Below are 23,931 nucleotides of genomic sequence, written 5' to 3' on the forward strand. Positions count from 1 at the left end.
TAAGGAACTCCAGGCTCAGAGAGGTATAAGCCTATATCCTAAGACACACAGCTACAACAGGACAAAGCAGGATTCGAACCCAGTTCTGTCAGATTTTGTTGCTTGTGTCCTTCCCCCTATGCCATCCCTAGTGCCCAGGATCTGAGTCCTGTGTTCCCGCTGCTGGATGCCCCAACCTGATCCCACTCCTGCCCCCTTCCCCAGTTCCACACTCCTGGCTCCGTGCATGCTTCCTGCTACTCCTCTCACCAGCCAGCCTGTCTCCACCTGCATTGTACACTGAGAACAAAGACTTAGTCTTGGCACCACAGCCAGCTGGCCCGATTCCCCAGGGGAAGGACTTCTAGTACCAGAGAAGCATACATGTGCCTAAGGAAGCCCTAGGGGACTCAGAGGAAGGGGGCAAAGCCACTCCCTACTGCAAATGGGCCAGGCCAAAGACCTCTGCCCAGCTTGCTCAGGGCGCCCCCGAGAGGGGAGGGGAGTGGAGGGCACAGTCCTGCCACCAGAGCTCCTGGCCAGAGTGCTCACTGTGGATAGACTCACAGTGCAGCTGAAGGCTCCATGGTGGGACAGCAGGGGGACAGGGGCATTCTGTAGTGGGAGCAGTTAGGAGCTTTGACCTGTCCCGGGAGCCCAGACACTGGACTTCCAAACCAGCCCAGATGCTCAGCCCCAGTCCTCACCCATTCCTGGGAGATGGTCCCAGCAGGTTTGGGAGGGCCCATCTGGCTCCCACAGTCCCTCCTCCCCATTGGCACCTAGGTTCTGGGGTCTGAGCTGGGAGAAGGGGCTTTCCTTAGGGAAAGCCAGGAGGAAGGTGGGGATGCAGAAGGTGAGGCTGGGGATGGGACTGAGTCATCTCTCTTGACAGCCCAGGTCTTGAGGGCAGGGCTTCTCTGCTTGGTTTAGACAATAGGGCCCTGGGGCAGGTTGCTGGGGCGAGGCCAGCTACTGTTGGGGTGGAGCTGGTTCCTCATAAAGAGAGGGAGAGACGCTCTGGGCTCAGCATGAGCTGCAAGTCCCTAGCCAAGATGAAGGGTAAGTGGGGTCCTTCCTCTAAGTCTGAGAGAGGCACCTGAGGAAGGAGGTATTGGACACTGAAAAAGGGAGAGTGTGGGGTGGAGATTGGCAAAGGGGGTTGAGATGGGTCTAAGGGGGACTCTGGGTAGAAGGCCATGCAAGGGAAGGAGGATGGGGACTGAGATGGGACAGGCACCAGAATAGGGGCTACAGATAAGTCCACGTGTTGAAAGCGAGTCAAGAGAATGGATGTATGTCTGGAGGATGAATCTGGGGGGGTGGGCCCATTCAGGAGGAAGGACATGGGGTATGAGACAGGAATGGTGGCAGCTCAGGGAGATGGGAAAATTTGCCAGGGTGGAGAAGGGATTTGGGAGGTTGAGGTTGATCTAGGGGAGGGGGAGAGGAGGTGAGGCTTAGGGCTCTCTCCCATGGGGCATGGTGCCCCCTCTCCTATTTACTGAGGAGTCGCCCATGCAGAAGGTCTCCTGGCATTGGGAGGGCATGTGCTGGGAACCAGCTGGGTCTCCTGCCCCTCTGCAGCAGGTGGCCCCTGAAGATCCCTTTCCTTCTGTGAGCCTCAGTGGTCCTGCCTGTCCAGACTGGACAAAGGGGGTTCTCACCTGCCAAAAAAACCTAGGGCTGGTGCAAGGGGGCTCAGTGTGTCACATCCCTGGCTCTTCCCCTTTAGAGCAGGCAACCCTGAGGAAACCACACAGCCTCTTGTTTCAGACTCGCAGCTGAATTTCTCTGTACATCAGGGCAGTTAACTGTAGAGAAGAAAAACAAGTCACTCAGGACTTGCTGCATGTTATATATTAACTATGGTTTCCAATCTTGGCTGCACATTACAAAACGCAGAGGGCTCTGACAAAATAACGTGAGGCCAGAGAAGAGCCTTAGGACTGCCAAGGTCTCACAGGGCACTAGCAGTGTCACTGAGAAACTAGTCACAATTCCCCCCACGCCCCTCCCCCAAATACAACTGTGCTTCACACACACATCCTCTCACAAATGCACGTGTTCCCAAAGAATACGGGCACCCTCAGGCTCTCCCACCCAGCTTCACGTTCAAACGCACACACAGAATCAAACACAAGAACACAAACAACCATATTGTCTCTCATACTCAAGCACGTGCACACACATCATCCTCACTCTTCCAAACCCAGGCCAACACACATCCCATTCTACAACCCATCTCGCCTTCCCATACAGATTCATCCACACATCACTCAGGTACCCACAAACACACCCCCTCACAGACAATCGCAGACAGTGCACAGTCATACAGGGCAAAAATCACAAACTCACAACCACAGAAACTTATATCGCAGTCATTCTCACATACTCACAAACAGGCTCACACACACTCACCATCAGAAGCAGGCACGTTTACAGTCAAATATGGACCTGCACACACTCATGAGTTTCCAAACACATGCACACATATGAACTTGCAGTCGATGTTCACAGTGCACAACTAACACCAGCATGGTCCATGCCTACATTGATATCCCACACAACGCAATCACCCCTACACAGTCACAAGCACAAATACATATGATTGTAACCATACATTAGACAGACACTGCCTGATCTTACCACCCCTGCTCATTCACACAGCTAAGCTCACCCTGGGTAGGGTGGGGTACAGAGTCTGGACCCTAGAAATGCAGCCTTCATTCCTTTCTCTGCCCCAGGAATCCTCATCTTGGGGCTCCTGTTGGCTACTCCCAGCTGCCTTGCCTCCTATGAGGACCTGGTCAAGTGCTTCCAGGACCCTGAATATGAGTCCATCCTTGTCACGGCCCAGGAGGGCCTCCACATCTCCCGGCTGCCCAAGCGTGTGGTGGTAGTGGGAGCTGGCATGTCTGGCCTGGCAGCCGCCAAGGCCTTGCAGGACGCTGGCCACCAGGTGAGCAGGTCTTGGAGGGGCCTCAATTATTGGCCTGCAGTTTTCTTCACTGAGCGGGAAAAGAAAAATAGTGGGGTGACAGTCAGCTCTTAGACAACTGCTCATAACCTACTGGGTCTCTTAGCCTTTATTATTGCTCCTCAAAAATATGGCTTCCCCCGAGACTTGACCTTAACTGCAGCTTGTGTTCTCCTGGAAACAGAAGTAGAGAAGGGCTGTGCAAACAAAGGGCCAAGAAGTGCTCTGTGCCCTGCCACGAGGAGCTGTTCCGTCTCACTTACATTACTCAGAACCCTCCTGGAGGAAACTGCCCACTTCCCCATTTGGTTATCCTCCACATTCAGGGACCTACTGCTGGGAATTCCAGACTAGGGCCTGTGGCCCGGGTGGGGGTGGGAAAGGAGAGAGCATGACCTTGGGAACCTTCTCCGGACCTTAGGTAACCGTCCTGGAGGCCAGCGATCATGTCGGGGGTCGAGTGCTCACATTCAGGAATGAGGAAGAGGGCTGGTACTTTGAACTGGGGCCGATGCGAATCCCAAAGTCCCACAGGTAAGCCCGGGGGAAGGGATGGAGCAAAGGGCACAGAGGAGGAGAACGGAGGATGTAGGAGGAACCCTGCTGCCATCTTGTCAGAGCCTTTCAGATTCACTGTCTCATGGGATTTAATCCTGCAACACTAACATGGCCTCCCACTTGACAGAGAAGACCGAGGCTGAGAGCCCAGGGTCACACAGAAAGTGGTGGAGTGCAAACTAACAATGATAATAGTCACTGTTAACTCAACAAATTGTGTACTTTAAATAGCGGCAGCTTCTTATGTGTCAATTATACCACATTAAGCTATAAAATAATAATAATTAATATAATCATAGATGCCATTTGTTGAGCCAGGCCCTGTGCTAACGCGTATACGTTTATTATTTCATTTGATCCTCACGACCCTCTAATTTGATCCTCTTGTTTTCCTTATTTACAAATCAGGAAACTGGGGTCAGAGATATTAAGTGACTCGCCCAAGTTTCTCCTAGGAGAAAGTGACAAAGCTCCTCTTCAAAATCAAGAAAGCGCCTGGCACAAAAGCATACACTCAACACCTAAGCTGTAACTGATTCCTGGAAGAGACCTTGGCCTCTGGTTCTGAGGCTTCCAAGACAAAAAAAAATACCTCACCTGTTGTTCCACATACCTCCAAAAATATGACTTTTTCTTTTTTGCCTGAAGTTTAAACTGAACCCAAGATTTCCCTCCAAACACCACCAAAAACAAAAGCCAAAACCAATGGAACCAAACCAAAGTAGGAGTCTTTAGATTTGGCCTCAAACTTACTTAGAAATGGAAAATGGAATTTCAAATACTGTCTGAAACAAAAGGCCTGTGTCCCTATATCTGAGCCCTATACACTGGAACTCCTAAAGGGCCTTCATTTAGTAACGGGTGAACCCCTACTACTTCTCCCCCTCAGGGCAAAAACAGAAGGAAAAGAGTTAGTGTGGCAGCAAGAACAAACAAGGTCAGAGATGAGGAAGCAGTTAGTGCATGCTCCCTGGACATATGAAGAAACTGGTTTTCCTGGAAATGGCTTCTATTGTGAGGCCAGAAGGAACAAAGTGCCATTGGGATGGGTGTCATGTGATGCTTATATCTGCTCTAGGCTGGTCCACACCTATGTCAAGAAGTTGGGCCTGAAGCTGAACAAGTTCATCCAATATGATGACAACACCTGGTACCTCATCAACGGACAACGCTATCGCACCAGAGAGGTCAAGGCCAACCCAGAGCTCCTGGGCTATTCCGTGAACCCCACTGAGAAGGGCAAGAGTGCTGCAAAGCTTTTCTACCAGTCCATTGCCAAGGTGCCTCCTGCCTCACCCCTCCCAGGGTTGGGAAAAGACAGGGTCTGGCCTAAGGTGACCTGGCAAGTTAGTGGATGGACCCAGGTCACCTGACTCCTACCTGGTACTCTTGTGATTGGGCTGCATTCCTTCTAATACCCCATAAGAATGTTGCCACCCCAACCCCAGTGCCCAGCCCCCTCCTTTCTCCCGATGGCCATTGCTTGATCAGCGACAGTGGAAACGAAGGGAATCACCAGATAAGCCAATCCTTGGTAACGAACCAATCTTCCTGGATTGCAATGTCTTTACCTTAAGTTTTAGTCTTCTGAAGGGGAGATGTTTGGGGGAAGAGGAGCATTTAGGGTCCTGGAACCACCCTTCCCCTGTTCCTTCCATCTCCCATCTCCTTGCCCCCACCCTCTTCAAAGGGACATCCAGAGAACCCAGGAGATTGCCTCGGTCTCTACGGCTTTAATCTAAAGCAACTTCCCCTTCCTCCCGTTCTGCAGCTCAAAAAAAGTCTGAAAAATTTCAACTGCAGCCACCTGATGTCCTTTTATGATTCTTACTCCACCAAGGTGAGTGAGGCAAAGAAATCCTAGGATAGCGGTGCGTGGGGGAGTCTGTGCTCAGTCTGGCCCCCTGGGGCTGTCCTCTGCCTACCAGGACCCTCTCTTCCCACTGCCAAAACCTTCACCTCCCCAGAGTCCAGTCCCAGCCCTTGCCTGTCCCAGGCCCCTGCGGGTGCCCCTTCCTACATACTGGACCCTCCATTTGGCACTTCCACTTCCCCACAGGCTTACCTGCTGAAGGAAGGGATGCTGAGCCGAGGAGCAGTAAATATGATTGGGGATGTGATGAATGAGGATGCTGGATACTATAAATCCCTCCTGGAGTCCCTGCGGACTGACACCATCTTCCTCAAAAGCAACGAGTAAGGCTGATCTGGACCAGGACTCGTTTCTGCCCCTTCCTCCAACACTAGAGCAGAGAAAGAGAACTATGATTATTGAGTAGTTACTGTATGCCAAGCATTGTGCTAAGCACTTTCCAAAAATTGTCACATTTAATCCTACGATCACCTGGAAGGTAGGTACTATTATTCAGAGCCATTTTACCATGAGGACACTGAGGCTCAGAGAAGCTATGTAACTGACTCAAGTTCACACACCTTGGGAAGGGCTGGAGCCAGAATCCTAACCCCAGTCTGTAGGACTCCTTCTGGGACGCGGAACAGTACGGTGGCTGGATCCCCGGGTTATGGAGCTGGACTGCAAATATCATAATGGGAAAGTCCCTTGTCTCTGGGTGTTAGTTTTCCAAACTACCCAATTAAATAATAATCCCTCCCTCACAGAGATTAGTTTCCTGCTGTCAGACCAGGGATGCTGCTGACAGCTGGCGAGCTGGCTTACTGCCTCCCACATTCACCCTCTGCCCTCTCTTCATTCCTGCAGCTTTTCTGAGATCACAGGTGGCTTTGACCAGCTCCCCAAGGCCCTCAGTGCCAGCTTGAAGCCTGGCACCATCCGTCTGGGCTCCAAGGTGGAGACGGTAGTGAGGGATGGGCCCAAGGTCCGGATTTCCTACCGGGTGGACGAGCCCAACTCCGAGCTGCACACCCTCACCGCGGACTTTGTCATTATCTCCGCCTCAGCCAAGGCCACGCGCCTCATCACCTTTAAGCCAGCACTCTCCCCAGACAAGGTGGATGCGCTCCGCTCGGTGCATTACACCAGCGCTACCAAGGTGATTCTGGCCTGCAATGAGCCCTTTTGGGAGCGGGATGGCATCCGAGGTGGGGTCTCCATCACTGACCGGCCTTCGCGCTACATCTACTACCCGAGCCACAGCCTCCCCAGCGGCAAGGGCGTCCTGCTGGCCTCCTACACTGTGGACGATGATTCCCTCTTCTTCATATCCATGAAACACGACCAGGTGGTAGATATCGTCCTAGAGGACCTGGCTGCTGTGCACCAGATACCCAAGGGGGAGCTGCGGCGCATGTGCCCCTCCTCTGTGCTCAAGCGCTGGTCTCTGGATCCCCTCACCATGGGTGCCTTCACTGAGTTCACGCCCTACCAATTTGCCGACTATTCGCAGCAGCTCTTCCAGCCAGAGGGTCGCATCTACTTTGCTGGCGAGCACACTTGCCTGCCCCATGCCTGGATAGACACTGCCATCAAGTCCGGCCTCCAGGCAGCCAGGAACATCCAGGCTGCCGTGGACCAGGAGGCCATGGGGAGACACAAGACCTTCACCAACAACCAGAGTCCTTCCTAACCCTGAGAGAAATCCCTGGGGGAATCTGACTGGAAGCAGACTGGAAGGGGGGCGATAGAGGCAGGACCCAGGAGAGAGGTCACCATTAGTCTCCGTGCCTACAAGTAGGAACCCAAAAATGCCAAAGAACCCAGCTGTGAAGTCCACAAGAAACATTACCCCCTTTTCTGCTTTCTCCCCTGCCAACCCTTGAGGAAGGATCAGCAGAGTCAAGGTATATGGAGGGATAAGAAAAAAATCAAGAATAGACAATGCTGGAATCACCCCTTAACTTGCAGGAAATTATCTCCTGCTGCATAATTGTAACATGCAAAAGAGAAAGGTTTCAACAACATCCTAATTCCTGTCACCTGCAACTAGATTCTCCTAAACGAACAGACAAACCCCCAACCACACAACATTAAACCAGACTGGCCACACAAACCCCGTCACTGCATGCCTGAGCCAGGGGCCTCACATCTTGGCCCAACACAGAGTCTAGGTGGATGGGAGAGATAAGAGTTCTTTTCTGCTCTTGTTGAGCCTACAAGAGCAGGATCTTGGCTTCCTGGAGTTGCTTCCTGACCCATAGACTTTTCCTCTTCACCCTCAACTCCCCATCACCAACCAGAAACCACCCCAGCTGCCCTGCCTCTGCCTGTCCAGCCCACACATTCCCCTGGGAGGACACCAAGCTCATTCTACATACTCCCCCCTACTCTGCTCCTCTCTGAAACCTGCTCTGTCCTTCTAGGCCTAGCTTAATTAATTCCCCCTCCCCAAATCCTCCCTTAAAGTCTACACCCAAACCCTAGGGATCTTGCTCCCTTGAAGCCCCACCCTTCCTTCCTAGAGTCTCAAACATTTGGACTGTGGATCTTGTGTTGCCATGTACTTCCTTCATGATGGCATATTATCTACCCAACTGTACTGAGAGCCCCCAAGGGCTGGGATCATATCTTGTATGCCTTTTTGTACTTTCCCTCCGGATAGCCACTAAGTATATGTTATTTCCCTCAGCCTGTCAACAAACATTTATTATGCATCTACCATGTGCCAGGCACTATGCTGAGTACCAGTTCCAAAGAATGAGCAGCATTATTTGATTGAATCAAATCTTCATTCCCACCTGTGTCTACATATCTCCAAAGATCAGTTCCCAAATCTGGCTCATTTTTTATCCCAAACTTTTGGGGTTTGGGGTCCAACTAGGCAAAAGAAAGGAGTAAATAAAGTGGTGAATCCTTTTCCTGGAGAACATTCCTATGAGGGAGACCTTGGAGGGCTCTGAAGAATAGCACGATGAAGTATTGGCATGGAGTGTTGTGTCCTGAGACTGGCTCGGTGTGCTGTGTCCTGAGACTGGAAGGGAGTGTTGTGTTTTGAGACTGGCATATTGTATAGAAGGAGGGAAATAGAGAAAGGAAACTCACATTTTCTTACTGCATTTTGGTCTAACTCCTGGTTTTCCATTCACTCCTGCAATAGTAAGGATTTTTTCAGTTCCAAGTGCTAGAAATCAAACTCAAACTAGCTTAAAGGAAAAGGAAATGTTTTGACTCACATATCTGGAAAGTCCAGGGTGAAGCTCACTTCACCTAGACAGATTGGATTCAGAAATTGATAAGCCATCGTTAAGGTTCTCTCTCCTTCCACCTCTTGACTCTGCTTTCCTAACTTAGCTTCTGTATTGAGTTAAATAACGTCCCCCCAAATTCTTATCCACCCAAAAGCTATTAATGTGACCTTATTTGGAAATAAGGTCTTAGAAGATGTAATCAAGTTAAGATGAGGTCATACCGGCTTAGGGTGGACCCTAATCCAATAGCTAGTGCCCTGATAAGAAGAGAGAAATTTGAACACAGGCATACACAGAGGGAACACAGCCATGTGAAGATGGAGACAGATTGGAGTGATGCTTCGTAAGCCAAGGAATGCCAAAGATTGCCAGAAACCTCCAAAAGCTAGGAGGAGGCACGGAACGGACTCTCCCTCAGAGCCCCCAGAGGGAACCAACCTTGCTGACTGACACCTTGATTTTGAACTTCTAGCCCCCAGTACTGTGAGAAAATAAATTGTTGCTGTTTTAACTCATCTAATTTTGTAGTAATTTGTTATGGCAGCCCTAGGAAACTAATACAGCTTTCTTCTTTCTTCTGGCAAAGAATGCAGTCAGAAGCAACTCCAAGATTATATCTTCCTAGGCTGCCATGCAAGGGGGAGAAAAAGGGCTTCCCCCTCCCAGTGCATTCATTTATATTTTCATCCTGCCCATCCATGTGCTTGATCAGGGACCCACCCCTCAGGCTAGAAACTAGGTCTTGTGACCAGTGGCCCCAGCTGCTAGTGGACAGGGAGAATGGGACAATCTCTTAAGAAGAATGTTCTGGGCAGATGAAAACAACAGATGTACACTGCTAATTGCAACTCCTCCAGACTCCAGAGTTGGACTAAGGAATACCGCTGAGCCATTCCAGGGCTGGGTTAAACCAGCTCCCCTGGGGCTTCCAGTGCAAGATGGTTCCCCACCAACAGAGTCACAACATATGTGGCGAACCAGAAGCAGAGCAAACTACCCCCTAGAACCTGGCTCCATCAAGGGAGGAGTTGCTTTCTGAACCATCTCTGGACTGTTTGTATTTGGTAACCCCTTAGTGTCTTGGCAAAGGCCACACCTTACTTGAGACTCTCAGAGGGGAGGAATCCTGACACAATGGTTCCAAGCAGAGAGAGGAGCAGAAGGCAGGACCTGGGGAGAGCAAAGGCCATGGGGAAGAGCTGACCATGAACCCCCCTGGCTAAGAGCAGAATCCTGAAGAAGCCAGTCAAGGAGAAGCACAGGCAAGAATGGGGCAGCAAGTCCATCCGAAATAGCAGCTCTTTGCCAGCCTCTGTCCACTGGATACAAAACTGGTTTGAAGGCAAATGACTCCTGGCATCTGGATGGGAGTATTAGGCAGAAGAGGAAAAGGTTCAGTGATACCAGAGGACTATCACTGGGGACACAAAGCTGCCACATGAGGTTCTCGATTATGAACAATAGAAACCAAGCCTGAGTGACTTAAGTTGAAGAGGAACTTGAAGAAGAATATCAAGAAGCTCACAAAATTGGTAGGAAGGGAAGAGGGCAGATGCCAAAGGAGACCGGGTGGACTGAACCACAGCCGAGCTCCTGTCATACGAGCAGCCTGATAGATGGCACTGTGGCCTCTGAGCACTGGGTGTGGTTTCTGGGACCTGAACGACCCAGGAGATGCTCCCACTGCTGCCAAAACTAATTCTCAACTCTCTACTGCTTCTTTGTGTCATTTTCCCCAGACTCACATCCAAGATGGGAGTATCCAATTGTCTGATTCTGAGTCAGTGCCCACTCCTGGCTTGCAGGGTCAGAGAAAGCAAGTAACCAACAACACTCTTTGGCTTTTGAAGTGGGAAGTGAGGGTCAGCCATCCATCAAACCTTCCAGTAGTCGATTCCCCAGGCAGAGGAAGCAGGTATTGATGCTGGCAGCCATGAACCTGAAGTCAACGCAAGGCCTGAAGGGATGGACAGGGCAAAGACCACCTCTGCTGCATTAGCCTTTGAATCGTTCAAAGCCTCAGTTCCTCAGCTGGACAATAAGGATGACACCCACCATATCGTGGCTGAAGAGATTAGAGATCACGTATAAAAGGCACCTAGAGATTATCCGTACGGAAAGAAGGCAGTAGGTCTTTGCCCTCCAATGCTGTGAGAGAGGAATTATTCCCAGTTTAAAGATTAGGACACTGAGGCTCAGTGGGGTCAAGTGACTTGCAGAAGTTTTGACTGCCAGGGGATGGGGGAAAATTCACAGCCAGGGATGCCTGACTCAGAAGTCTAGCTCTTTCCACAGAACAATGCTGCTAGACTAGTTAGAGAGATGAATGACTGGCCTGAGAAAGATGGGGCAAAATTCAGACCAAGCACAGACTGAGGCAGGTGAGGTGGCAGCAGCTGTGTGAAGGCCAAGATGAGCATGGGCCAGAACTGACCACCTATCTGAGTGACATGTTATCCCTATGTTGCACTCTCTATTTCCTTTCCTACCTGCTTTCTTGAGAAGGAAAAGAAAAGAGTGGGGTTACAGTTCATAAAACCAACAGCCTCTCTACAGATCTCCACTACACATTTCAGTGAGCAGCCTTTTTCATCTTACTACATCAAAATCTGTGAATGCGCATAGAAAAGCGAGTGCATGTAAGTCATAGGTAACATATCCCTTAACGAAAACAGCAGTTGAGAACAACTCCAATAACTACCAAGAGGTAAAAGCATGCCCCACTCCTCTCCAAAATGCACCATCCGCACAATCCATTTAGAGGTCTAACTCTGGGAATTCCAGGTTGAAGTTACTCTAGGAGCATGGAGAGTTTTGAACAAACCCTCACTTGGAGACACTGGGCATGAAATCTTCACTTCCTGCCCCCAGGGATCTTCTTAGAATCCAGTGAGTACATCAAGGACCAGGCACCAGAGCTCCAGATTAAGAAGCAGGGCTAGAACGTGGAGCTGGGCCACTCTGGATGCCAAGAACCCACTAACAGGCCCCAGGAAAAATGGGGAGGCAGGTGGGGTGGAGAAGGAAATGGAAGTGGACCCTGCCAGGAGCAACAATTCGGCCCCTCTTCACCCTCCTTTCCAAGCCATTCTATATTCATCATTGAATGTTAGTCTTCCTGCTTGACAGATGAGGAATCAAGGCTCTGAGAATGAGGTTGACTCAGCATGCAAGTGGAAGAGCCCAGACTGGATAGTAATAATAATAGCCATCATTATTGAGTCTTACTTTGCAGGTATTGACCTGGAACCACACATCTATTTTCTAACTCAATCCCCACAAAAATCTCTATGAAATAGACACGATTAACATCTCCATTTTACAAATGAAAGAACTGAGAACTAATAAAGTTATTTTGCTCTAAATTGCATAAACAGGATTCTCTATCTGGTTCCCTACATGTCTACACAGATTTAAATTTTTAGTCTAACATTTAAATTAAATCGAAAGATCCCCCAGAATCCCTAAAATAAAAAGTAAGCCAAATCAAACCAGAGCCAGGCTTAGTATTATCTTTAAAACCACTTAACCCCAAAGAATCAGAATTCTGCTTCTTTGAGCCTCTGGTTGTCTGAAGGGCTTCTATTGAATACAAGAGGTCTGGCTCCTGCCTGTCTCTCCAAGGCTAGAAAAGAAAGAAAGAAACTCTCTGATGATGTTGCAAGGAGAATTGAACTTCAGGAAGTACTTTCAGCTGTACTCCTTGGGAAACTGGGAAATTGCTTTCTCTGGAAATGGTCCCATCTTGGGGCCCCATGGGCATAAGGGTAGAGGAGTGAGAGCTGGTCACTGCCCCCAGGCTATTGTGCACCTGGCATTTAGCTGGAACTGAAGCTTCCCAAGCTCATTTGGTGCAATGGAAATGCTGGCTCCTCAATGTGTGGTGGCACCAGACTAGGACTTCTAGACAAATGCTGAGTTCCTGAGCTACTCAGAAGAGGAGGACAATTCAACAGGAGAGCTCTGACCTAACAGCTCATCACCACTAGTGTGCCACACTCTGCAAAGAGGAAGGCAGGGAGTGTTTATGGACTGAAAGTGTCCTTAAGGAACATGGAGCCCAGCTCCCATTTTTCAAATAGGGAAAATAAAAAGCCCAGAGGAATTAAAACACAATCAAGGAAAAGAGATTATAAAAAATTTGCCAGTCTGATTTGAAAAGTAATTAAAGGGAACTTTTAGACATGAAAAACATAAACAAAATTAGAAACACAGGGATAGATTTAATAGAAGGTTAGACCTAATTGAAAAGATAATTAGTAAACTGGAAGAAAGAGCTGAAGAAATTTCTCTGCTTAGAGATAAATTACTTAGAAACAAAGAGATGAGAAATATGAAAAAGAACTTAACAGCCAGGTAGGATAGAGAAAGAACATCCAGTATGAATCTAAATCTAAATCTAATTTGATATAGCAAGAAAGAATAGATAGAATAGGAGAAAGGCAATATTGAAGAAATGATAACTGAGATTTTTCCAGAATTGGTGAAACATATAAAACCACAGATTAAAAGTCCAAGAAATTCCCAAGCTCTATAAGTAAGAAGAAATGCACACCTGGACATGTCATGGTCAAACTGCAGAACACAAAAGACAAACAAAAGATGTTAAAAGCAGCCAGAAAAGAGAGATTACCTACAAAGGACTGCCAATGAAATTGATAACTGGCTTCTCAATAGCAACAATACAGACCAGAATACATCGGAATAATACTTGCAAGGTGCTTCGAGAAAATAATAGTCAGCCTAGAGTTCTAGACCCAGCAAAATTATCTTTCATCCAATGAGGATGAAATAAAGACACTTTGGGGTAACAAAAATAGACAGATTTTACCATGCACAGAACCTCATTAAAGGATCTTGTAAGGGTGCACCTCAGGAACAATAAAAATTATTCCAGAGGGAAAGTCTGAATGGTGAGCAAACAATACTGTAAGCATGTGATAAAACCTAAACAAACACCAAATGTGTAAAACAATGATAACTACGACCAATTTTTAGTGTGAAAAAATTTAAGATAGAAGCAAAATCCTGGACAAGAATAACCTATAAGTCAGGAGGATGGTGACTGGAGGTAAAATACTGTGCCCCAGTAAAAGAAATAACAGTACAGTCCACACCAAGTTAAAGGCTGGGTAAAGTTACTGAACTTCAAAGGGTAAAAATCTGAAACAGATTCCTTACTCATACTATTATCCCCTTCATGAGTAACAGATTCCTGTTGTGTTTAAATGGCAATGTGCCCAGCTGAAAACCCACATTTCCCAGCCTCTTTTGGAGATAAGCATGGCCAATGAAAAATAAACCAAGTTATTGGATAAAGCATCTAGAAAAGCTCCTTAAAAGGAGCTGACTCATCTGAGAGGGGCTTCCCTTTTCTCCGTTGCTCTTTCCTTTCTTCTTGCCTACAACTTGGATAAGATGGCTAGAGCCCCAGCAACCATTTTGTGACCATAAGCTGGCACCCAACTCAAAATATTAGAAAAAGAACAATAGAATAAACTTAAGAGAAGAAGAAGTAAGGATTCAATAAAGATATTAGAAATGTATTAATTAGAAAGTAAAACATTAAATGCAATAGCTTTTTTAAAGTAACAAATATAAATAGAAGTTATTAGCTAACCTATTCAAGGAAAAAAATAGGAGAAAGTACAAATGCATAACAAAAACATGAGAATGGGAAAAGAAGCAGTACAGAGTAACTAAAAGAATCATACCTAGATTGCTTTTCACAGCTATATGCAAGTAAATTCAATTCCTGGATGTAATAGATTATTTCCTCAGAAAATAAAAATTAACAAAACTGATCTTAGAAGAGACAGAAAAGTTTAAAAAGACCAATCACCCCTGTTATAAGTCAATGCTACCACAATAAAAAATAAATAATTTTTTAAACCAATCATAATAATGAAAATAAATAAAGTTGTCAAAGGGCCAACTCTCCCTCAAAAAGCACCAAACCCTGATGTTTTCACAGAATTCTACCAAACCTTTAAGAAAAAGATAATTCCAGTGCTATGTAAACTATACCACAATAGAGAGGAAAATTAAACAATAATGGGACTTTAAAAAGGGTAATAACTACAGATACAATAGAAATTTTTTAAAAATCATAAGAAACTTCCTACTCATAAATTTGAAAATGGATAATTTTGGTTAAATGGAAATGGATAACTTCACATAAAAATATAATTTAGATGAAATGGGAAATTTCTTATAAGAATATATCTTGTCAAAACTGAATTAAAAGAATTTTTTAAACCTTTAAGTACATAGAACTAATAGTTTATAGTGATTTACGTCTCCCTTAAAAAAAAAGGCCCTGGAAGTTTTAAAGCTAAGTTCTGCCAAATGTTCAAGTGGCATATGGTCCTAATTTTATATATAGTGTTCCAAATAAGAGGCAAAAAGAGAATGCTCTCAAATTCATTTTAGATGGCTAGTCTAATTTGATATGAAAGCCAGAAAGAAAAAGTTGAAGAAAGAGAAGCTATGGACCAACGTCACTTATGAACACAGATGTAAAGAGCCATGACATATTAACAAACCACATCCCATGTATTTAACAAAGATCTCTTAGCAAATAAGAATTAGAGGAAACTTCCTTAATCTAATAAAGAGCATCTCCTAAAAACATAGCAAACATCCAACTTCATAGTGAAATATTAAATATAATCTCCCTAAAATCAGGGATAAGACAAAGATGCCCACAATTCCCACTTCTCTTCACACTGTTCTGTTTGTCCTAGCTAGTGTAATAAGATAAGAAAAATAAATATAAGGTGTAGGAATTGGTAAGAGGAAAAAAGACTGCTAGCATTCACAGATAATCTCACTGTCTACACTGATATTATATATTACCTACAAACCCTAAGAGAAAACACAAATTATGATGTAAATTTATACAAGAGTTCAGCAATTTTGTGAAAGAGCAAAAAGACTAAAAAGAACTAAAGCAATCTTTAAGGATATTAAAATTTATCAAAAATTTAAGGTGATTAAGACTGTATGGGGTCTGGTCCAATGGCTGAGTGGTTTTCGTGTGCGCCACTTTGGCAGCCCAGGTTTCCCCAGTTCAGATCCTGGGCGCGGACATGGCACCACTCACCAGGCCATGCTGAGGTGGCATCCCGCATGGCACAACCAGAGCCACTCACAGCTGGAATATACAGCTATGTACTGGGGGGCTTTGGGGAGAAGAAGAAGAGAAGAAGTAGAAAAAGAAGACGGGCAACAGTTGTTAGCTCAGGTGCCAATCTTTAAGAAAAAAAACGACTGTGTGGTATGAATGAATAATGAAACAAAACACAGAGCCCAGAAATAGATGTACACATGTAGAATATTAATTTGACAATAGTAGGCATTGCAAGTCCAAGTGGGAAAAGATAGTCTATTCAATATTTGACCTTTGGGACAATTCGTTACCCACATGAAAAAAAAATGGATCCCTACATATCACCCACAAACATAAACCAAATCAGGTAGATCAATGCGAAAGAAAAACTTTAAAATTTTTAAAAGAAATTATAGTAACTATCTTCAAGAGCTTGGGGTGGGGAAAGATAACCTATACAGAATATAAAATACAAATCATGTAGGATGTTAAATCTGACTACAAATATCCATGCATCACAAGTTACTACAAACACATTGAAAAGTGTGGCACAGGCTGGGAGAAATTATTTGCAACACATATATCTCATAAGTGAAAAAGCATTTCGTTTAATCCTCACAGTAATCCTGTTAGGTGTTTTATGTCTGTCATATAAGTGAGGAAATTGAAGCACAGTGAAGGTAATAAATTTTATCGTAATTGTGATAGACCAAAATTCAACCTAGGTCTGTCTTCTTCCGATGCTTATGCTTCTAATCCCTCCACTACCAGAGGAGAAGGAGGACGGAGGAGGGTGAAAGGGGTGACGGGGCATATGAGTATCATTATGGATGGTAATTAGTCTTTGGGTGGCGAACATGATGCAGAATACACAGAAATTGAAATATAAGTATGTACACCTGAAATTTAGATAATGTAATAAACCAGTGTTACTTCAATTTAAAAAAAAAATACACATTAATCCCTCCATTACAGCTTCTTGCATGAACATGGAGCATGGCTGGGTGGGCACAGAGGTGAGAGGCACAGGAACAGATAATCTGCCAGAGGAGAGAGGCAGAGAGAACCCTCAATATGATATAAAAGTGAGATTTCAGGATGATGATGGAGCTAACAATCAGATGAAACCAGGTCAGAAAGCTCCAGGAGAGATGTCTCCAACAAGACAGAATTTTAAGAAAGTCTAATGCATTTGAATTTGAGAAGAAATTTAAACAATTGTGGGTGGGCGTTTGAAGATGAACTAGTAATAAATGCCTTGGAAACTAAGGGAGTAAGGTAGCTGAAAATTATATACTATCTATACAGTGTATGCCCATCAGTAAGGGAGTGAATAAATTGTAGTACATCCAGGGAATGGAATTCTATGCAGCAGTTGAAAAGGAAAGAGCTGCAATGATCCATGTATCAAAATCTTTGAAAATAAAGATAAGTGAAAAAGCAAATAGAAAAAATGAAACATACATTATCATATATTGAATTTAAGAACAAAATACTACATATTATTTTTGATACATATACATTTGATAAAAGAATACAAACTTGGGCAAAAGAATACACACTAACTTCAGAATAGTGTTTACTTCTGGGGAAGAATGGGTTGAGACAAATATAGCAAAAATTTAAAATTTGTTCAATTTAGCTGATGAATATAAGGATGATTGTTATGTTCTTGTTATACTCATTTCTGTATTTCAAAAATATTCCAGAAAATGTTTAAGTTAAACACACACATACACAGGAAGAACTGACCGACAGAAATGAATCAACACTTCTTCAAACTCACTTTGGCCTCTAGTTTTCCAAAATTTAATCCGGAAAAACTGATTCACATTTTGATCAAAATTCTTGGGGGAACTGAGTGCAAAGTCCCTCCTAGGTTCTAGGAAATATTAAATAAAGCGATAAGCCTTGCCCTCAGGAAACATATAAACAAGGAAGACTCTGGAGGTTTCTATAAATTGAGCTAATGATTAGATCAATAAAAATACAGTTTGTGTTCAAGCTGCTGCACTGGTACAAATAAGGAAAAAGAACAGAAAAAAATCTTACATTTATTCAGCACAATAGAATCCACTGTTCAAACTCAAGCCTGCCCTTCTCAGTACTCCCACCTAGCCATCAGGATCTTCAAGTCAGGCTGAGTGGTAGAATTGGGCCTTTTCTCAGACTTAATTAGGTCAATCCCCTCTGAGCTTCCAAGGCACAAGGGGATCACCAGATCAAGAGGATATAAAAATATTTATGGCAAATAGCATTTATTGGGAGTGTGCTATTTTTCAATCACTTTTCTGAGTCCTTTACATAAATATGAATAAGCCTCACAATAATTCATGAGGTAGACACTATGTTGCCTTTCATCTTACTGATGAAGAAACTGAAGTACAGAGAAGTTAAGTAATTTTTCCAAGCCACATAGTAAGAACATGGTGGAGTTATAACCCAAAACCAAGTAATCATACAAAATCCAACTCAAATTGGGTCATAGACCTAAATGTGAAAGTTTTTTTTAATGAAACTTTTAGAGCTATCTGATGGAGATGTCAGCAAGATGGCAGAAGCTCCAGGTCCCCCTTCCTCCATGGAAACATCAAGTAAACAGCAACAGATTGACTAGAAATAGTGTTGTGGGAGCTCAAGAAACCAGTCAGGGATCTGCAGAAATCAAGCAAATGTCTAATTATGAAAAAGTAATGCTAAAAGCAGTAGGCAATTTTGTGGTGTTTTTGCACACCCTTGCTGACCCCCTCGTTGGCCCAATTAGGAGGAAGTCACCCAATGCCTTGCTCCTCCCTTAGGACAAAAGGAAAAGAGTGGAACTTGTTTGCAAAGTTCTGGCATTACTGGGGGCTTCCCAAGGGACTGATTTCTGTTTTGTTTGACTCGGGGCTCAGCCAGGAACAGTGACATAGTTTGGATATTAGGATGGAGGCTGCTGAAAGCAGTGGCAGGTGTTGTGACACATGAAACCTGCAGGGGAACTGCAGGCCCATGGGTGCTTGTAGGCAAGAGATTATAGGCAGAGGAACACAACAGAATATCTAAAGCCCTGAGAAGAAGCAAGGGTGAGACTCTTAGGGAAATTAAGACATTTAAAAGCAGCTATGTATACATAGGAAAAGCCCACAGATAATATCATACTCATTGACAAATGACTGAAAGCTTTTCCTCTAATAGCAGGAACAAGACAAGAATGCCCACTTCACTCCTCGATTCAACACAGTACTGGAGGTGCTAGCCAGAGGGATTAGGAAAGAAAAAGAAATAAAGACATCCAAATTGGAAAGCAAAAAGTTAAATTATCTCTGTTCACAGAGAACATGATCTTATATGTTGAAAATCCTAAAGATTCCACAAAAAATATTTTTGAGTAAGTGAATTCAGAAAAGTTACAAGATACAAAATCAAACACACAAAATCAGTGTTTCTATACACTAATAACAAACAACCCAAAAAGGAAATTAAGAAAATACTTTCTCAGTAACATCAAAAATATATATATTTAGGAATAAACTCAACTATGGAGATGAAAGACTTGTACACTGAAGACTACAAAACAGTGTTGAGAGAAATTAAAGAAAACACCAATAAACGGGAAGACATCCCATGTTCATGGAGTTGGAAGGCATAATATTGTTAAGATGTCAATACTACCCAAAGGGATCCAAGATTTGATACAACACCTATCAAAATCCCAATGACCGTTTTTTGCAGAAATAGAAAAATTCCCTCCAAATTAATGTGAAATCTCAAAGGACTCTGAATAGCTGAAACAATTTTGAAAAAAGAAGAACAAAGGTCTTACACTTCTTGATTTCAAAACTTACTACAAAGCTACAGTAATCAAAATAGCGTGGTACGAGCATAAGGACAGACATATAAACCAAGAGAATAAAATATGTGGCCAAATGATTTTCAACAAGAGTGTCAAAACCAGTCAACGGGGAAAGGACAGTCTTTTCAATAAGTGATGCTGGGAAAACTGAATATCCACATGCAAAAGAATGAAGTTGGACTTTTACTTTACACCATATACAAAAATTAACTCAAAATGGATCAAAGACATAAACGTGAGGCCTAAAACTGCAAAATCTTTAGAAGAAAACATAGGGGGAAAGCTTCACACATTGGATTTGGTGATGATTTCTTGACTATGACACCAAAAGCACAGGCAACAAAAGGAAAAACAGATAAATTAGACTACATCAAAATTTAAAACTTCTGCGTCTCTGATAAAGGGTTAAAATCCAGAATACATAAAGAACTGCATCTAATTCAATGATAAAAAAGAATAAATACTGATATATGCTACATGAATGAACCTTGAAAACATCATGTTAAGTGGAAGAAGCTAGTCACAAACAGACCTCATATTGTATGATTCTCTACATATGAAATGTCCAGAATAGGGGAATGTATGAAGGTAAAGTAATTGTGGGATGATCGCTAAAGGATACAGAGTTTCTTTCTGAGGGGTGATGAAATACTCTAAAATTGATGTGGTAATGGTTGCATAACTCAGTAAATATACTAAAAACCATTGAATTCTACAATTTAAGTGGATGAATTGTATGGTATGTGAATTATATCTTAATAAATCTGCTACTAAAAAACCTCAACTAGATTTATTGTTTATAAGATATATTTTAAAACACAAGAATACAGTAAGATTAATATCAAAGAATGAGAAAGAACTACCATGCAAACCTAATCAAAAAAAGCTGAGATGTCTTTAATGATAACACAGAGAATATACTTTAAGGAAAAAAAGCACTAGTAAAGGTAAAGAGGTACATTTCATAATGATAAATATGTCAATTTACCAAAATTTATAACAATTCTATTGTGCACGCATTTAAAACATGTCCTCAAAATATATAAGGCAAAAGCTGACAGAATACAAGGAGAAATAAGTTAATTCACAACCAAAGTGGGAGATTTCAACACATATCTCTCAGTAAATGATTCAAAAAGCAGACAAAAAAATTCAGCAAGTATATGAAAGATTGCAAAGAACAATAACAAACCTGCCTATTGGAACACAATTAGACATTGTCTCCCCACAACTGCAGAATATGCATAATTTTCAAGCATTCATGGAACATTCGTAAAAATTGACCAAATACAAAGCCACAAAGCAAGTCCCAAAGTTCAAAGGATGGAAATTATATGTCTCTTACCACCATATAATTAGTCCACAAATCAATGTTTTAAAAGATAACTAGAACAAAATTAATGGAGAGATATTCCATGTTCATGGATAAGATGACCTAATATTGTCAAGATGTCAGTTCTTCTCAACTTGATCTGTAGATTCAATGCAATCTAAATCAAAATACCAGCAAGTCACTTTATGGATATCAACAAACCGATTCTAAAGTTATGTGGGGAGATAAAGACCCAGAGTAGTCAACACAATATTGAAAGAGAAGAACAAAGTTTGAAGACTTATACTACCCAACTTCAAGACTTACGGTAAAACTACAGTAATCAAGACAGCATGGTATTGTCGAGATGACAGATAAATAGATCAATGGAACAGAATAGAGAGCCCATAAATAGACCCACATAAGTACAGTGAACTGATCTTTGACAAAAGAGCAAAGGCAACACAATGGATCAAAGACAGTCTTTTCAACAAATGATGCTGGAACGACTGGACATTTACATGCAAAAAAATTAAACTGGACACAGACATTACAACCTTCACAAAAAATAACTGAAAATGGATCACAGACCTAAATGCAAAACACAAAACTATAAAACTTCTAGAAGAGAAAATAGGAAAAAATCTAGATGACCTTGGCAACAACTTTTTAGATACAACACCACAGGCATAATCCATGAAAGAAAGACTTGATAAGCTGGACTTCATTAAAATTAAAAACTTCTGCTCTGCAAAAGACACTATCAAGAGATTGAGAAGATAAGCCATAGACTAGGAGAAAATATTTGCAAAAGACAAATATGATAAAGGACTGTTATCCAAAATACACAAAGAACTCTTAAAACTCGACGTTAAGCAAGCAAACAACCCAATCAAAAAATGGATCAAAGACCTTAACAGACACCTCACCAAAGAAGATACACAGATGAAAAATAAAGATGCTCTGCATCATAGTCATCAGGGAAATGCAAATTAAAACAACAATGAGATACCACTACACACCTATTAGACTAGCCAGAATCCGGAACACTGACAACACTAAATGCTGGCGAGGGTGTGGAGCAACAGGGACTCTAATTCGCTGCTGGTGGGAATGCAAAATGGTACAGCCACTTGGACAGTTTGGTGGTTTCTTACAAAACTAAACACATCTTGCCATGTAATCCAGCAATTGCACTCCTTGGTATCTACCCAAAAGAGTTGATAACTTATGTCCACACAAAAACCTGCACATGTTCATAGCAGCTTTATTCATAATTGCCAAAACTTGGAAGCAACTAAGATGTCCTTCATGGGTGAATAGATGAACTATCTAGACAATTAAATATTATTCAGCACTAAAAAGAAATGAGCTATTAAGCCATGAAAAGACATGGAGAAATCTTAAATGCACATTACTATAAGTAAAATAAATCCCATGCCGGGAGCCGTGGCTGCATCATTTAATCGGCTGTTTGACAGGGTCCAGCCGATTAACGCCTAGGGGTGCAGGGTCGCCCCTTGGTGAAGAATAACCGGCCAGCCCGTCACATAGCCCTGAAACTTGTGCTGCTTCTAATTGTCCTTCATTCCTTTTCCTTTCTTAACCTCCAGTTTTCACTCCTTTGGGTGGCTGCTTGGGAGGCACTACCTCCCGGGAAAATTAGATATAGTAAGAGAATGTGACCACCTGCAGGTAACTTTCAAGATATTTTTCAGTTAATTATTGGAGGAGCACACAGTCCCATTTGAGACAAGCAGAAAGGAATCCTGCCCAGATAAGATGTCGAATTAGGTTTATGGCCTCTGTCTGGTTAACGTTTCCTTCTCCCTCCAGTTCTTTGTCTAAATATTTATGCATCGTCCTTCTAAGTTTGCTGGTCAATTGGATGATCAAGAAGTATCTATATATTATTCTTGACCTTCTGCTTTCTGTTAAAATGTTACAGAGGTTTTCTCCTAAAAGCAATAAATAATAAATAATTGATGAGTAGAAGGGCCGAGGGGTGCAGGGATGCCCCTCGGTGAAGAATGGCCGGCCGACACCCCTGATATTTTCTGAATTATATGCATGCTTTCTATCAAGGTTATGTCTATACTTATTTCTGTTTTTTATTCTTGAAGATATATAGTTTAGCTTAGCTTTTCAGCCCTTTACTTTACTAACAAGATGATATTTTCTCCGGCAGTGTGCTTAAGGGACTGTTAGCTCTACAATCTAAAAGACAAAGGAATGCTTTCACCCCCTAAAAGGCGCGAAAATGTAAAGATGTTTAACTGCCCGCTGAGAATGCAGATAGCCCTGGGGATAAGATACCCTGGAGTCGCCTTTTGTTCCCATTAACCATCTACACTAATGGCGTAAATGATTGAGGGAGGCAGGGATGGCTCCCCTAGGATGTAACCAGATGGAATGCTGTCCGGAGGCCTGGACCTTCTCTCTTTGATTTAACTTTACCATGAATTACAACAGATGTCTAGGTACCTATCTCTTTTAGCTTAGAGACAACAAACACTAGTTAGTTGCGGAGAAGACGATCGTTAACCTTATGCTATATAGAATGGAATGCTAATAAATATTCTTGTACTCGTTTTTTACTTCCTTATCTCTCTGAGAATATTTGTAGAACTATTTCTGTACTAATCCTGAAAAATATATAAACGACACTTGTGCACAGTAAAGTTGGACTTGCTAACACCAACCCAAGTCTCACATTCTCCTTATTTTCCCCTCCCTCATTTTCGCCGACGCTGTCTCTCCCGCGGGAACCTGGACTCTGCCGAGGCTGGACCCCGGCAGGCGCATACTGTACGATTCCCACTATACAACATTCTGGGAAAGGCAAAACTATGGAGACAGTAAAAAGATCATTAGTTGCCAGAGGGTGGCAGAGGGGGAAGTCATGAGTAGGTGGAGCACAGAGGATTTTTAGGACAGTAAAAATACTTTGTACAATACCATAATGATGGATACATGTCATTATACTTTTGTCCAAATCCATAGAATGTACAACACCAAGAGTGAACCATAATATGAGCCATGGACTTTGGATG

General features: G+C 43.3%; 1 protein-coding gene across 1 annotated transcript; it reads left to right on the top strand.

Moving 5' to 3' along the window:
- The first annotated feature begins 932 nt into the window (after positions 1-932).
- LOC103563233 (L-amino-acid oxidase-like) lies at positions 933-9,135 on the top strand. Its single transcript, XM_008538521.2, has 7 exons — positions 933-1,041; positions 2,727-2,941; positions 3,381-3,493; positions 4,596-4,797; positions 5,289-5,357; positions 5,577-5,713; positions 6,237-9,135. The coding sequence occupies exons 1-7, from the start codon at positions 1,011-1,013 to the stop codon at positions 7,060-7,062; spliced, it is 1,593 nt and encodes a 530-aa protein (XP_008536743.1). The 5' UTR covers positions 933-1,010; the 3' UTR covers positions 7,063-9,135.
- Positions 9,136-23,931: the final 14,796 nt, after the last annotated feature.

Source organism: Equus przewalskii, chromosome 2, assembly GCF_037783145.1.
Source record: "Equus przewalskii isolate Varuska chromosome 2, EquPr2, whole genome shotgun sequence".
Classification (NCBI taxonomy): Eukaryota; Metazoa; Chordata; class Mammalia; order Perissodactyla; family Equidae; genus Equus; species Equus przewalskii.

Coding starts and splice junctions, on each gene's coding strand:
- LOC103563233 (XM_008538521.2), top strand. CDS start 1,011: ATGAGCTGCAAGTCCCTAGCCAAGATGAAGG. Junction 4,798..5,288: donor TCTACCAGTCCATTGCCAAG/GTGCCTCCTGCC, acceptor CCCGTTCTGCAG/CTCAAAAAAAGTCTGAAAAA. Junction 5,358..5,576: donor ATGATTCTTACTCCACCAAG/GTGAGTGAGGCA, acceptor ACTTCCCCACAG/GCTTACCTGCTGAAGGAAGG.